This window comes from Phoca vitulina, unplaced genomic scaffold (genome assembly GCF_004348235.1).
Source record: "Phoca vitulina isolate PV1807 unplaced genomic scaffold, GSC_HSeal_1.0 scaffold11, whole genome shotgun sequence".
NCBI classification, from domain to species: Eukaryota; Metazoa; Chordata; class Mammalia; order Carnivora; family Phocidae; genus Phoca; species Phoca vitulina.
Window position 1 is genome coordinate 42,261,691 of NW_022589714.1, and position 13,821 is coordinate 42,275,511.

A 13,821-nucleotide genomic window follows, 5' to 3' on the forward strand; every position below is an offset into this window, starting at 1 on the left:
CTGTGGCTGGGATAAGTGCCGTGCAAGCATCATGGCAGGTCCTGGGAAGGTCAGGGAGGGCTTTCTGGAGGAGGTGACCCAGAAGGTCAAATAGGAGCCCAGTCAGGGAAGAGACACAGGAGGCATATCAGGTACAGGGTGATGGTGCTTGTCTCTGGAGCAGGAAGGGGGCAGGGGGGGTACATTCTCTGGTGCCTCTCCTGCTTCCTTGCCTTGGAAGCGTGCCAGGTTGTGCCATCCCTCTGCATGTGTGGGGTCTAGTGGGTGGTATGCTGGATGTGGCCTGGGATGGGGGTAGCCCCTCCTGGGCAGGGGGTACCTCTCATCTGAAGTATGATCAGCCCTTTCTGCTCCTATTGTCCCAGTCCCACACAGACTGGATGCCCCTGACAAAGCTGCTCCTTTCACATTGTTCTGAGGCCATCACATCCCCCACCACCCCGCCCTCCTCCCTATGCTCTTCCCAAGATAGAATGACCCAGGGCTGCCTGGTGGCTCTGTGGGCATGCCTTAGTTACATGCCACAACCAACCATCCTGGGGGCAAGGCCTCTAGCTCAAACCTCCTTACTGATCTCTGATCTGCCATAAAAGAGTTTTTTAAAAATTTACTTGTCTCCTATGTTTTTATGTAGCAAGTCATCTTATATCTTTGGTTAGAAGTAAGTGGATTATAAATCACAAAACCAATTGATGGAAATTAGGTCAAAAGTGCCAAGTAAATGCAGGTGGTTTTTTTTGTTTTTTTGTTTTTTTTCCTCCAGTAATGGTGATGATAATAAGAGCCAACCTTTTGGAGAAATTATGACGTGCCAGGTACTATTCCAGTGGTTTCCATTTATTAGCTTATTTAGTTCTTCCAACACCTCGATGACGAAGGTCCTGTTATTATCTTGCTTTTACAAATGAGAAAACCGAGGCGCAAAGATGTTAAGTAGCTTTCCTGGGGTGTTCTGCCTGGAATTTGAACCCAGGCAGGCTGGCTCCAGGATCTGTGCCTCGCTGTCTTAACAATATGCAGCTAGCATCTGAGCGCTTGCTGTGTGCGTCCCGCTGCACTGGGCACGCATACAACTACAACAACAACTGTACAGGGTAGGAATCTCCAGGATCAGAGAGGGTAGGGAAGCTGCCCCGGGTCTCCCAGCTTGGACACGGCAGAGCCACCGTTCAAACCCAGGCCTGCCATGCTCCAGATAGCTCCCGACCACTCTTCTTCCTCCCAGGACGTGAGTTAGGGCAGAGAGGAGTGAGATGGATGTCTTGGGGTCACAGGTATTGTATTCAAACTGGGGCTGGCGCAGTGAGTGGAGCATGTGATTCTTGATCTCGGGGTCGTGAGTCCAAGCCCCACGTTGGGCGTGGAGCTTACTTTAAATAAATAAATAAATAAACAAGAAAAAAAATAGAGACCAGTGACCCTATTTCCTTTCTAGATCATCCGCCTCCAGCCACCTAATCTTTTCACAAACCCAGAACCATCAACCCACTGTCACTCAGAACCACCATGAGGAGCAAGGGGAAGCATGAACACATCCCACCCATCCCCACGTAAGGAACGAAACGAGGAGACACAGGTGGGGGCTATAGGGAGGGATCTCAGCCAGACAAGTGGAAGGATGTCCCGGCAGTGCTAGTGATGCCTAACAAACAAAACCATTGCTTCTTTGAAAGCAGAAGGAGGGCCTGGCTGTGTAAAGGGCCTGGAGGATTCTGTGGGAGGCCAGCAAGCTGATGCACGCCTCTTGCCCCTTCTGCATGCTGAGGAAGGTGATGGCCAGCCCTGGGGCATTTTCATTTATAACTTGCCATTTGAACCGCGGCTGTTTGGCCTCCCCATCGCTGCCTCCTCCCAGGACCGAAATGGAACGCAGGTCATGGGTTCAACCCTAGTGATGGGGTGTACTCAGGAGAGCGGGAGGAGATTTATGGCTTGGTCTCTGCCCTTAATGAGCCATCATGCCCCAGAGCCACTGTGACCACGTCCTTTCCGGCTGGGTGAGGCCCAGAACCAGTGCCAAGGGGCGGGCGGTGTGCAGGGCCGGAAGATGGTGCCATGAATTTCTGACAGCCACAGGACTCCCTGGCTCATGGACGGCCGGTGGAGGGAGCTGCCGATGGATCACAGCTGGGCTGTTGACCTTGAGTCTTAAGCAAAGTGAAGAATAAAAGGTCACATTTATTCCATCAGAGCCACAGGAACTATAAAATACCAGAGTGTGGATAAAGACAGTGGAAAATCACTCATCACTCTCGGGAACTTGGCTGATCTGTCTTCTGGCCCCATCACCCACAGTGCAAGCTGGGGATTGGTGTGCTCAGTGATGGGGGACCCCGAACAGTGCTCTCTTGGAACACAGAGGTGCCAAGAATCGCTGAGATTCATAGGTTCCTGGAAAGTAAGATGTCCCTCACTGCAAAGGTAACCTTCTCAAGGAGGTTTCTCTGGTCATCCCCACTTAGACCTGAGCCTGCCTTCCCTCCACCAACACTTTTACCTTCTTTTTTTTTTTTTAAAGATTTTATTTATTTATTTGACAGAGAGAGAGACACAGCGAGAGAGGGAACACAAGCAGGGGGAGTGGGAGGGAGAAGCAGACTCCCCACTGAGCAGAGAGCCCGATGCGGGGCTCGATCCCAGGACCCTGGGATCATGACCTGAGCCGAAGGCAGACGCTTAACGACTGAGCCACCCAGGTGCCCCATCACACTTTTACCTTCTTTTAACCTGCTACACTTTTCCCTTTTTTCCATAGCATGCTCCATCTTATGACACATTCACTCATTTACCAATTACATTTATTATTTACTCCCCCCCTCCCCGCCAACACCCAGAATGTCAACTCCACAAGGCAGGGACTTGTGTCTAGTGGCCACTGCTATATCCCCAGTGCCTGGAGCAGTACGGGCGTATAACAGGTGCTTTGGGAACATTTCTTGGATGAACGGACCAGCCTGGAAAGACCTCAGAAATGGTCTAATCCCAACCCCTTGCTCTGCCCAGGGAGAGCAGAGACCCAAACAGGGGACACGGGACTTGTCCTGGGTCCTACAGCCTGTTAGGGGTCCCCAGGCTGGGAGAAGAATCCAGGCATCCAACTCCTGGGTCAGAGCTGGGGTCCTGTGTGGTCTGAACAGAAACCACAGCCATCAGAGGATGTGCTTGCTGGTCACGTTCTGCTAACTACCTATAGGATTGGGAGCCGGCAGCCTGGGGTAGGCAGGCGGGGGCTGCCTGGCTTCCTGTCTTGATTTAAAAAAAAAGTAACGAATAGACTGATAACTAACTCCCTAAGCCAAAGGGGGTCCAATAATACGGGTTCTGGGACTGTGGGAGGTTAGGGAAATTTTACAAGGTAGGTGGGAGGCCTGTAAGCCCCTTCTCCTCTGCCGGGCCCTTCACACAGATCACTCATTTCCTTCTGACTCCCAGCTGTGATGGAGTATAATAATAATAGCCAACATTTACTGAACTATGTGCCAAGCACTGTTCTCAGTGCTTTTAGGTATTCATTCATTTAATCTGCCCGACAACTCTATGAAGTGGAGAGCTTCTATTATCGTCCGCATGTTACAAATGAGAAACCGGAGGCAAATATGCCAGAATATAAATGCTTCCATTCTGGATGCTTGGGATGCATCGGTGAACAAAACAACTGAGGATCCTTGTCCTCATGGGGGAAGCAAGCAACAAGCACAATAAATGAGTAAATTATCTAGGTGTGGGGAGGCAGTAAGTGCTTTGCAGGGGAGAGAGGAGCAGGGTAAGGGGCTTGGGGCAGTGGGCAAGGTGCAAGCTTACACAGGGTGGCTGGCGTGGGCCTCCCTGAGAAGGTGAGGCCTGGTAGAGGCTCGAAGGAGGTGAGCCAAGCCGAGGTCTGCAGAAAGGGCGTTCCTGGCAGAGGTAACAGCAGAGGTCAGGCCCCAAGGCCAGAGCAGGTGTGAGGAGCAGTGAGGGGCCTGATTGGCTACAGCGGGAGAGCGAGGGGCAGAGTCTAGGAGACGGGGCAGGGAGGGAGTGGGGCCAGGTCCTGGGAGCCTTGCAGCCCCCCTCAAGGACATCTTCTTAAATGCTCAGACTCATTCAAACGCTCACATAGGTTCATGGCCTCAAGCCAACACCCTCCTCTCTGCTCACACAGCAAGGGTGCTTCCATACCAGCCAATAGACCCACACTCAAGCACACACTGGCCAGTGGACACACACGCACACACCAGCCAATGGACACACACTCACATGCTCACACTGGCCAATGAATGCACACACTCAGGCACATGCTGGTCAACGGACACTCACTTACATAGCCACCCTGCCAGAAGCTTCATCCTCCATCCTACCTTGTGTGTAGGGAAGAGGGACAGGAGGGGGTCCTCATGAGCCTTGCTCCATCTGCAGCCCAGCATGGCCTCTCCACAGCCAGACCAGGAAAATGAGGAAAGCATGCCAATTCCTGGGGCTTCAGACACATACACCCCAATAACAGTGCTGGAGAGACGCCCAGAAAACCATAGACCTAAGTCTGTGATGTACTCACCCGTGATTTACTCACATGATTACTTCCATATAAGAAGATCACAGACCCACATGGTCATCCTCCAGGGACACTGAAGTTCGTTCAGTGGCTCTATTCTGTGCTCATTGTCCCCATAGGAGCTGCTACGCAGGCCTGCGGGGGGCTCGGGAGGGAGAGGATAGTAATCCTGCTACTTTTAGGTATTCCCAGGTAGAACCAGGACAGGGTACCTCTAGACCAAGCTGGTCTCACCTGAGAGCTCCCAGCTAATGAGTAAGTCCCACAGTAAGGTTCATCTTCTCAGCACTGAGCCCCTGAACCCCCAGGCGACCTACCAGTGCCCCCAGACAGCTCATCTGCCTCTGCAAGAACTCCTCCTGGGAGATGGACGGGTTGGATGGTTCTAGTGTTCTTTATGAAAAAGATGATAGTGATGATAAAGATCGGTAGACAGACAGATACATAGAGATAGATGGAGAGATAGAAAGATAGATGATAGATAGATAGATAGATAGATAGAGATAAAATAGGTTAAGCATTCACCATATTCATACCTGATCTACTGAGTATATATTGTATGCCAGTGTTTTACATACATTATTTCTAATACTCATATGACCTTGCAATTTAGATTTGCACACAGCTTTTACAAACAAGAAGAACGAAGTTCCGGGAAGTTAAGCAACAGGGTAAAGATGAGGCAGCCAGTAAGTTGTGAGTCAGGATTTGAGCTCACAGCCCAGGTCACTCGGATGCCAAATCCTATGTGCTCTCAGGGTTGGGAACCTGGTGCTCGAGCTCCCACAGTGCTTTGCTGGCTGCACCCCACCTGCCCTCCTCCTGCCTCCCCCTGGCTCCTGTCACCTCTCTTCTGGTGATATTCTTAGAGAATCCTAGAATGTCAGAATTGGGCACTGAAGCACAGAGAAGAAAAGTAGCTTGAGAGCCACACAGCCAGTCCGTGACAAAGCCAGAGTTAGAGCCTTGTCCATCCAGCCTGGACCGGAGGGTATTTGATGAGTGGGGACAGCCCTGTACCCCCATCCTCCCTCCCACTTGGCTGAGTGGAGTAGCCTCCCCACTGTGGGGAGTTCTCCCTCCAGAGGTCATTCTCTCCCTCCCTTAATTCCTTCCCAGCCAGCCTGCTTGTGAGGGGCAGCGGTGTCCTGGGGAGGATCAGCAGAAGTGCAGCCCAGAGAAGTGCTGAGCGGGCTCCTCCAGTCCACCGGCTGGAAAGGCTCTCTCTCCGCCGGGGGAGGCAGGAGAGAGTGAGGCTGCCGCCTGGCCAGCCAGGTGTCCAGCAGGCCACTTGGTCATGGGGGCCCGCCTCCAGCCACGCAGCTTGGAGCAACCCTCAAGGAAGTTTCTCCGTCACTGGTTCGTGCATGGGTGCTGAACGACCCCTCACATTTGTGACCACTTCACCACTTATGAGCTGCGTCCCAGGAGACTCCCATCTTCCTAGGTTTGCCCAAGAGTCCTCTGGGGGTAGCAGGATTAGCGTTCCATGGGACAGACGACAAAGCTGAGATTCGGACAAGCGAGATCTCCTTGTTTGCGATTGCTCAGCTAGCCAATGGGGGGGGCCAGGAATGGAACCTGATCTCCAGACACCGAACCCCAGCATCAGCATGGCTGCTTCTGACTGCACACACACACGTTCTAAGCACGGTATCTGGTACTGAACCAGTACCATTTAATGTTCACAGAGATACCATGTGATCAATATTATGAACCCATTTTGCAGGCAAGAAAACTGAGTAAGGCTCGGAGCTGTGATGTGAAGGGACTTACCTACGCTGCACAGTCAGTGAATTTTTCCCACACGGCACAAATTCCACCTCGGGGTTGAGAAAATTCCCGTCTTCGAGGAGCTTCTCGTCTGACAGAGAGAGAGGATTATAATAGGGGGGAAAGGCAGGACCCCAAAACTCAGCCATGAGATGACTGAGGACTTCATTTCATCTTGATTTCTTCTATCAAGGGTCAGCGTTGACGCCCCCCCCGTCGTCAAAACAGAACGAACGTCGTGCTTCCTGTTCAGGCGTCCTGCCAAGCGTTTCACACACTTTACCTCATTTCATCCTGACGGTGTTCCTACAAAGCAGGTACTAGCATTGCTATTTAACTCATGCAGAGAGGGTGACATAATCTGCCTGGAGCCCCAAAGCTAATCACTGGCAGGGGGGGAGTTGAACCCAGGCCCAGCCAACACCACGGTGGACACCGTGAACCACCGCGTGATTTTCTTCTGCAACCTCTTTGCACCCATTCGATTCACGCCAAGTTCTGCTCTGGAGCTGCCTTGTTCTTCAACCATCAGGACAGATGGAGAAGTGCAAACACAAGGCCAGGGGCCACCCTATTCCACCCAGGCCCCTCCCCACATGCTGCCCATCCCTGACCTAACGGGGCCACCCGAGCCCGCGGACAACAGAGCCAGGAAGGCCCTGCCGATGGTGACTGCCCGCCGAGTGTGCCTCAGCCATGCGGACGCGGCAGATTTGTTTCCAGCAACCTCTCTTTGTCCTACCCTCCTGGCAGAATTTGCTTTGTGATGGCATTTTGCAGGGGGGCATCGTGTGTGTGTGTGTGTGTGTGTGTGTGTGTGTGTGTGTTAAAATATACGGAACATGGGGCGTCTGGGTGGCTCAGTTGGTTAAGCGACTGCCTTCGGCTCAGGTCATGATCCTGGAGTCCCGGGATCGAGTCCCACATCGGGCTCCCTGCTCAGCAGGGAGTCTGCTTCTCCCTCTGACCCTCCCCCCTCTCATGCTCTCTCTATCTCATTCTCTCTCTCAAATAAATAAATAAAATCTTTAAATAAAAAAAAATATATATATATATACACACACACACACGGAACATGAAATTGACGATTTTAGGCATTTTTGAGTGTGCAGTTCAGTGTCACGAAGTACTTCCACACTGTTGTGCATGTGCGCCACCCATCCCCTGACTTTCCATCGTCCCACACTCGGACTCCGCACCACTCGCACACCAGCCCCCCTTTCCCCGCCCCCCAGCCCCTGGCAGCCACCCTTCTTTCTACTTGCTGTCTCTCTGAACTTGACCACACTCAGGACTTTGTGTGAGTGGAATCGTGCCGTAGCTGTCCTTCTGTAGCTGGCTGATTGTACTTAGTGGAATGTCCTCGAGGTTCATCCATGTTGTAGCCTGTGTCAGAATTTCATAAAAATATGCAATGCTTCATGAATTATCATGTCATCTATGTGCAAGGGCTGTACTCATCTCTGTATCATTCTAATTTTCGTACACGTGCAGCTGAAGTGAGCACTGTGATAACATTTTTAAGGAGGCTGGTGCCACAGGTGACTTTACCCCTGGGTGGTGCCCCCATGAAATGATGGATCTGCCAACCGGGGGACTTGTCGGATCAGGTACATCATTGGGCGGCACTGACCTGGGGTCTGACAGTTGTTCGGGTGCATTTTGTTTTGTTTTTTTTTTTAAAGATTTTATTTATTTACCTGACAGAGAGAGACACAGCGAGAGAGGGAACACAAGCAGGGGGAGTGGGAGAGGGAGAAGCAGGCCTCCCGCTGAGCGGGGAGCCCGATGCGGGGCCTGATCCCAGGACCCCGGGATCATGACCCGAGTCGAAGGCAGACGCTTAACAACCGAGCCACCCCGGCGCCCCTGTTCGGGTGCATTTTGAACGCAGCTGGTGGGGGATCTTTATTTTGAACACTCCTGTGTTTACAACAAGGTATAATTGGTCTGACACCTTCTGTGTTTTTCTCTGTAAGTGATGAATTGTTAGTGAGCAAGCTTTTCTCAGCTCCTCGAGGAGAGAAAAGCCAACTATCATCATCATCATCCTCTTTGCTGGGGAACCAAGTGGCCCTGGGAAGGGAGCGGAAGGGGCAGCCCTGCCTCTCCCCACTGCCTTTAAGTTTTCACACTCACACAGGAGGCTGGTACAACTATCCCCATGTCACACGTGAGCTAAAAGGTTCAGAGACAGAAAATGACCCAGAGTCACACGGTTGGGGGCGGAACTGACCTTCAAAGAGAGATTTCTGTCTGATTCCAAAACCCATACCTTCTCCTCTGAGACATGCCAACCCAGTCCTTGGGGGCTGGGAGCTAAGGACAAGTGAATGCAGAGAGCAGTTTCACATCTGTTAGACTTGGATGAAGAGAGACAGAAAGAAAGTTAAAAACACACAGAAAAAGAGGCCTGCTGTGGGCTGGGGAGCCCACCTGGGTGGTCGCAGTGGCAAGAAATGAGCCAGCAACGGTAGAGACGCTGCTCTAGGGGAACAGAATGGTAACAAGGGGGCTTCATAGCAACCCTGGGCTAATCACAGGGCATTTCCACTGACCACAGGCTCAGTGGGAGCCACGGATGGGATGCTGCTTCCAGAAAGTCCAATGCAGTCTTGGGCGGGAGTGGGGGAGGCTCAGGGGAAGTCTGACGTCTGATCAGGAAAGGTGGCGTCTGACCCCGTTCTCGGTGCTCAGAACGCCCCAGAGAGTCACAGACTGGCATGTGACCGGAGGCGAGCAGCTGGGAGGCAAGAGGAAACTGGGGCCCGAGGAAATGTCGGAAGGAATGGGAATGTTAATTCTGGAAAAGTGGAAACTCAAGGTGGGATGGGAGAGCCACTGCACAATTTGAGAGAAGCCCCGACGTGGCCAAAAACAAGCAAACAAACAAAACAGCACCTTGTTCTGCATGTCCCCTGGGGTTGGCTTGGAGCCCGTGGGAGAAGCGGCAGTTATCAGGACACAGACGTGAGCCGGAATTCCCCTCCACTCGAGGTTGTGCAGAGCTGGACGGACTGCCCGGCCTGTCCCTGACCCGTGGGAGCGCGGTGCTGACAGCCAAAGAAGCCTGTTGCAGAGGGATTTGTACCCCTCTCAAGTGGCGTTCCTGAGGTCTGTGTGTGGAGATGGCAGGGGAGGCGGGACAGACCAGCAGACATCAGGGAGTCAGCCAGACAAGCACCTGGGCCGGAGGGCAGGCTGGGCCAGCGAGGGCACCAAGACAGACCCCCGGGTCTCAGACGGCTGCCCCTGCGCTGGGCTGCGAGCCTGCCTCCCTATTTGGAACTGAATCTAACCTCACGCCGGCTGGGTTCATCGGTCCACCCGCCTTGGGACCAGATGACACCCTCAGTCACCAGCTAGCATATGCTGAGTGCTCACGAGGGATCCAGCACCGTTCACACGTCAGGAGCTGACTCATTTAGTCCTCATAACGACCCTGTGAGGGAGGCCCTGTCATCTGTCCCCCTTTACAGAGAGGTTGAGTGGCTTGCCCCGGGTCACACAGCCAGTAAGTGATGGTGCCAGGCTTTGAACCTTGATGACCCAGGACCAGTGCTCTGGCCCTGACCTTCTGGCTCCATCCTCTCCGTGAAGGAGCACAGTGGAGCGGGTGAAACTCTCTCACTGGCACTGTAGTCCCAGCCAAACACAGGGCCTGGCGATTTCCCCCGCCCTTGGCAGGCAGCTGGATGGCTGGATGTGCCATGCTTCCCGAGTCAGGGAGCAAAGGAAAGGTCTCCCCAGGTCAGACCCTCACCTGTCACCAGGTAAGCCCTTACTCTGGGAAGGTGAGCACAGAAGCAGCCTGCTGGGGCTTGCCTCCCTTTGGCCTGATTTCCAGACATCTCTGCAATCACTCAGCCAGGGTTTAACTAATGCTGTCACCACGTGTCTTCCGAAAGAAAAAGACTCTTGGAGTCACATGGAGGGTGGGGGACACACGTCCCTGTGGTGAGTGTCCCAGGCACCATGCTTCCCTGCCGGCCTAGCCAGGACCCAGGCACAGCGCAGGTCTCCCGCTTTTTAGCTGGTGTGAGGTTTGCCAGCCACAGATCCCCAAGGCCTGCATTTCCAGCGTAAGAGATCCGTTTCTTTTGGTTCAGCATCGCCAACTCTTTTATATAATAGATCCTCAAGAGGATCTTACTCTGTGCCAGACACTGACCTAGGTTCTTTGTGAATCATGACTCATGTAAACCTTATAATGACCCTATAAGGCAGAGCTTATAAGTGTGCCATTTTACAGAAATTGGGTATTTTTAGGCCACTAAGGCACAGACAGGTTAAGAGATTGCCCGTGGTAAGCTCTCATAGCTGGTAAGTGGTGGAGCAAGCATTTGAACCCAGCAGGCTGGCTCCAGGGTCTGCTCATCACCACAGCACTCTGCTGCCTCTGCACCTTCTCTTTCTTTCTAGTGGTAGGTATTCCTGGGAGGGGTGATATTTATCATTGGGGATTTTTTTTATATTTATCGGAGATTTTTTTTAATAGAGACTTATGCAACAGAAGTGTAAGTAATAGAGGGGAAGTGGAAAAGCAAGCATGAGGATTTAGAAACAGAGAACCAGAGGGGGATGCAGAGCCTCCGTTTGGCAAAGCAGAGAGTCAGAGCAGTCCGGGGGCATGTGAGCTTGAGCCAGACCCAGGGGAACCCCAAAAAGACCCCACTGAACCTGAGGTCCGAGGAGCCAAGAGAAGCTGGAAGAACCAAAATGAAGGGATGAAGCTGTCCAAAGTCACTGTGAGACTTTGTGGAGAGAAAAACTCAGAAGCCCTCTGGAAACCTCTAGGAGTGGTCCCTGAGCTGGACAGTGTTCCCTGGCCTGGCCCCATCAGTTTGGGGTGCTGGGGCTCATACAGGAAAGGGCCTACCTCCTGCTGGAGTGCTCAGCATGCTCTAGAAGAGCACCATCCGATGGAACTCTGAGACGGGGCGGGGGATGCTCAGCAGCTGCCCTGTCCCGTGTGGTAGCCTCTAGCCACATGTGACTAGAGTGACTGGGAAACTGAATGTTTAATTTGATTCAATTTTAATTAATTTGAAGTTAAATTTAAATAGCCACATGTAGCTACTGTGTTCAGTGGTGCAAATATAGAACATGCATTTCCGGGCGCCTGGGTGGCTCAGTTGGTTAAGCGACTCTCTTCGGCTCAGGTCATGATCCTGGAGTCCCTGGATCGAGTCCCGCATCGGGCTCCCTGCTCGGCAGGGAGTCTGCTTCTCCCTCTGACCCTCCCCCCTCTCATGTGCTTGCTCTCTCTCATTCTCTCTCTCTCAAATAAATAAATAAAAAATCTTAAAAAAAAAAAAAAAAAGAACATGCATTTCCTTCACCTGCCCAACAAATGTTTTTAAGGGCCTCCTTTGTGCCAAGTGTTGTTCTCAAGGCTGGGGAAATATCAGCCAAGAAAACAGGCAAAAAACCCTGATCCCCAGAAGGAGAGCTGAGGTTGATTCTATTGCAAGGAGAGAAAGATAATTAATAGTAAGCATAGTAAATAAGCAAATGATAACATCTTTCAGGCAATAACAGTGGAATGGGGGGGAGGGAATGGAGCAGAGTAAGGGGTATGGGGGAGCCAAGATAGAGATGAGAGGAAGCACACCATGTTAAATAGGAGGTCAGAGAAGGTAACATTGGAGCAGAATTAAAGGAAGTGAAGTAGTGAGCATAGGGACTCTGGAGGGAAAGCACTGAGGTAAGGGCAACTGCCAGTGCAAAGGCCCTGAGGCAGGAGCACCATCGGCAGGTTTGAGGACTAGCAGGGAGGCCAGGTGCTGGTGCAGAGTGATCTGGGTAAGGAGAAAGAGAGGAAATAAGAGAGGTGAGGTGCAGATCACATGGGGTCTATAGGCCACACAAGGACTTTGACACATGAGACAAGCCTCACTGGGGGTGTTGGGCAGAGGAAAGACTTGATCTGACTGGCTTTTACAAGATCCTCTGGCTGCTGGTGCAGAAGAGGCAGAGGGAAGAAGAGCAAGAGAGTTTACCCAGAGGCCAGTTCAACAAGGGCTCTGATCCCCCACCCGGCCTGCTCTCCTGAGGGCTATGGGAATGGATAGTGGGGGCTTTGTCTCAGAATCTCAATAATCTTGAATGTGACTTCTTTACTTGCTGACAGGGTGAAGTAACTGTCAAGAAGACAGAGGGCCTTGGGACACCCGGGGGACCCTGTGTTCTCAGGAGGGGCAAAGGCAGAAAGGGAGCGACAGAGCCTGGTCCCTGGCCCTTGGCCCTGGTCAGAAGTTGATAAGAAGCTTCTGATTCTTGGAGCCCTCGCTCAGTCACCCCAGCTCCATGATAATCTCATTCCCTGTTATCACTCAGGGCTATGCACTTAGGGAAGGCCAGCATCTGGCATGAGACACCAGAAGAGGGGATTCGACAGCTTATATTAGTAATTCCAGTAATTCTAACTATTCTCTGATCCCTAGACCAGAAACAACAAATACAGGACACAGGTTCTTCCAGACCCATACCACTCTGTCCCACTGAATTTGAACACAGCCTCAGAATCCTCCTCAACCCTGCCACCCAGCAAATACTCTGAGTTGGAACACAACACTGAACATATTTACAAGCCTTCCAGAACCTGGCTCCTGGCTACTACTTTGGTGACCTCATCTCCTACCACTCTTCCTTTCCATCACTCTATTCCAGCCATACCAGCTTCCTCACTGTTCCTGCCTCAGGGCCTTTGCCCTGGCAGCTCCCTCTGTGAGGAAACTGCCCGCAGATATCCATGTGGCTCCCTCAGTATCTTTAGACCTCACATGAACCTCAGGAAGCAGCCAGACAACCCTCATGGCTCACGGAAATCCCATCTCTACCCCTAATTAGCTATGCAACCTTGGGGCAAGTCAGTTACTCTCTCTAAAATGGGAGTATAATTATGAAAGGTACTTTTCGGGGTTATCGTAAGCAATGATGGAGGTAATGTGAGAGTGCTGGGTTCAAATCTTATCCAGGCACAAACGTTCTAAGAGACGTTGGGCAAAAAACTTCTCTGAGTTTATTTATCTGTAAAATGAGGATCATAATAGTATACCTCCCTCATAGAGTTGCCATTAGGATTAAATTAGTTTAATACATGTAGCATACTCAGAAGAGTGGTTTGACATACGGTAAGTGTTCAATAAATATCAGCTGTCATTGTAGTAATACATGATTTTTTTTTTTTTTTTGTATTGCTGTCAGTTTGCATGACTCTAAGACTGGCCTGCTGTTAAAATCTGACTCTGCTCAATTCAGTTCCAGGCAATTCAGTAGAAGGCAGATCATGCTCAGGGGACTGGCAGGCCTGGCTTACAGCACTGGCTCAGCCACTGTCCAGCCCCGTGCACTTGAGGGAGTGACCCATCTGCCTGAGCCTCAGTCTCTTCATCTGTAATGTGGGGCTAATTATTCCCACTTACACGGGCAGGGCACAGAATCAAAGAAAGCGTGAAGGTCAAATGCCCAGTACATGGGAAGTGCTAGGTAAGTTGTATGTCAGAGAGAAGCAG

At 51.7% G+C, this 13,821-nt stretch overlaps 1 protein-coding gene and 1 non-coding gene across 5 annotated transcripts in view; one reads left to right on the forward strand and one right to left on the reverse strand.

Moving 5' to 3' along the window:
• The window catches only part of LRFN2 (leucine rich repeat and fibronectin type III domain containing 2), a 175,328-nt gene that overhangs the window by 146,981 nt on the left and 14,526 nt on the right, over positions 1-13,821 (forward strand). The window contains exon 3 of one of the 4 annotated variants that reach the window (XM_032409875.1): positions 6,498-6,621. The exons of the other annotated variants lie outside the window; for them this stretch is intronic. Within the exon in view, the coding sequence (XP_032265766.1) occupies positions 6,498-6,621 (124 nt within the window). The remainder of the gene's footprint in view (positions 1-6,497; positions 6,622-13,821) is intronic. 4 annotated transcript variants of the gene reach the window in all.
• LOC116635914 lies at positions 7,708-7,811 on the reverse strand. Its single transcript, XR_004300225.1, has one exon. It is a non-coding gene; the product is annotated as a U6 spliceosomal RNA (small nuclear RNA).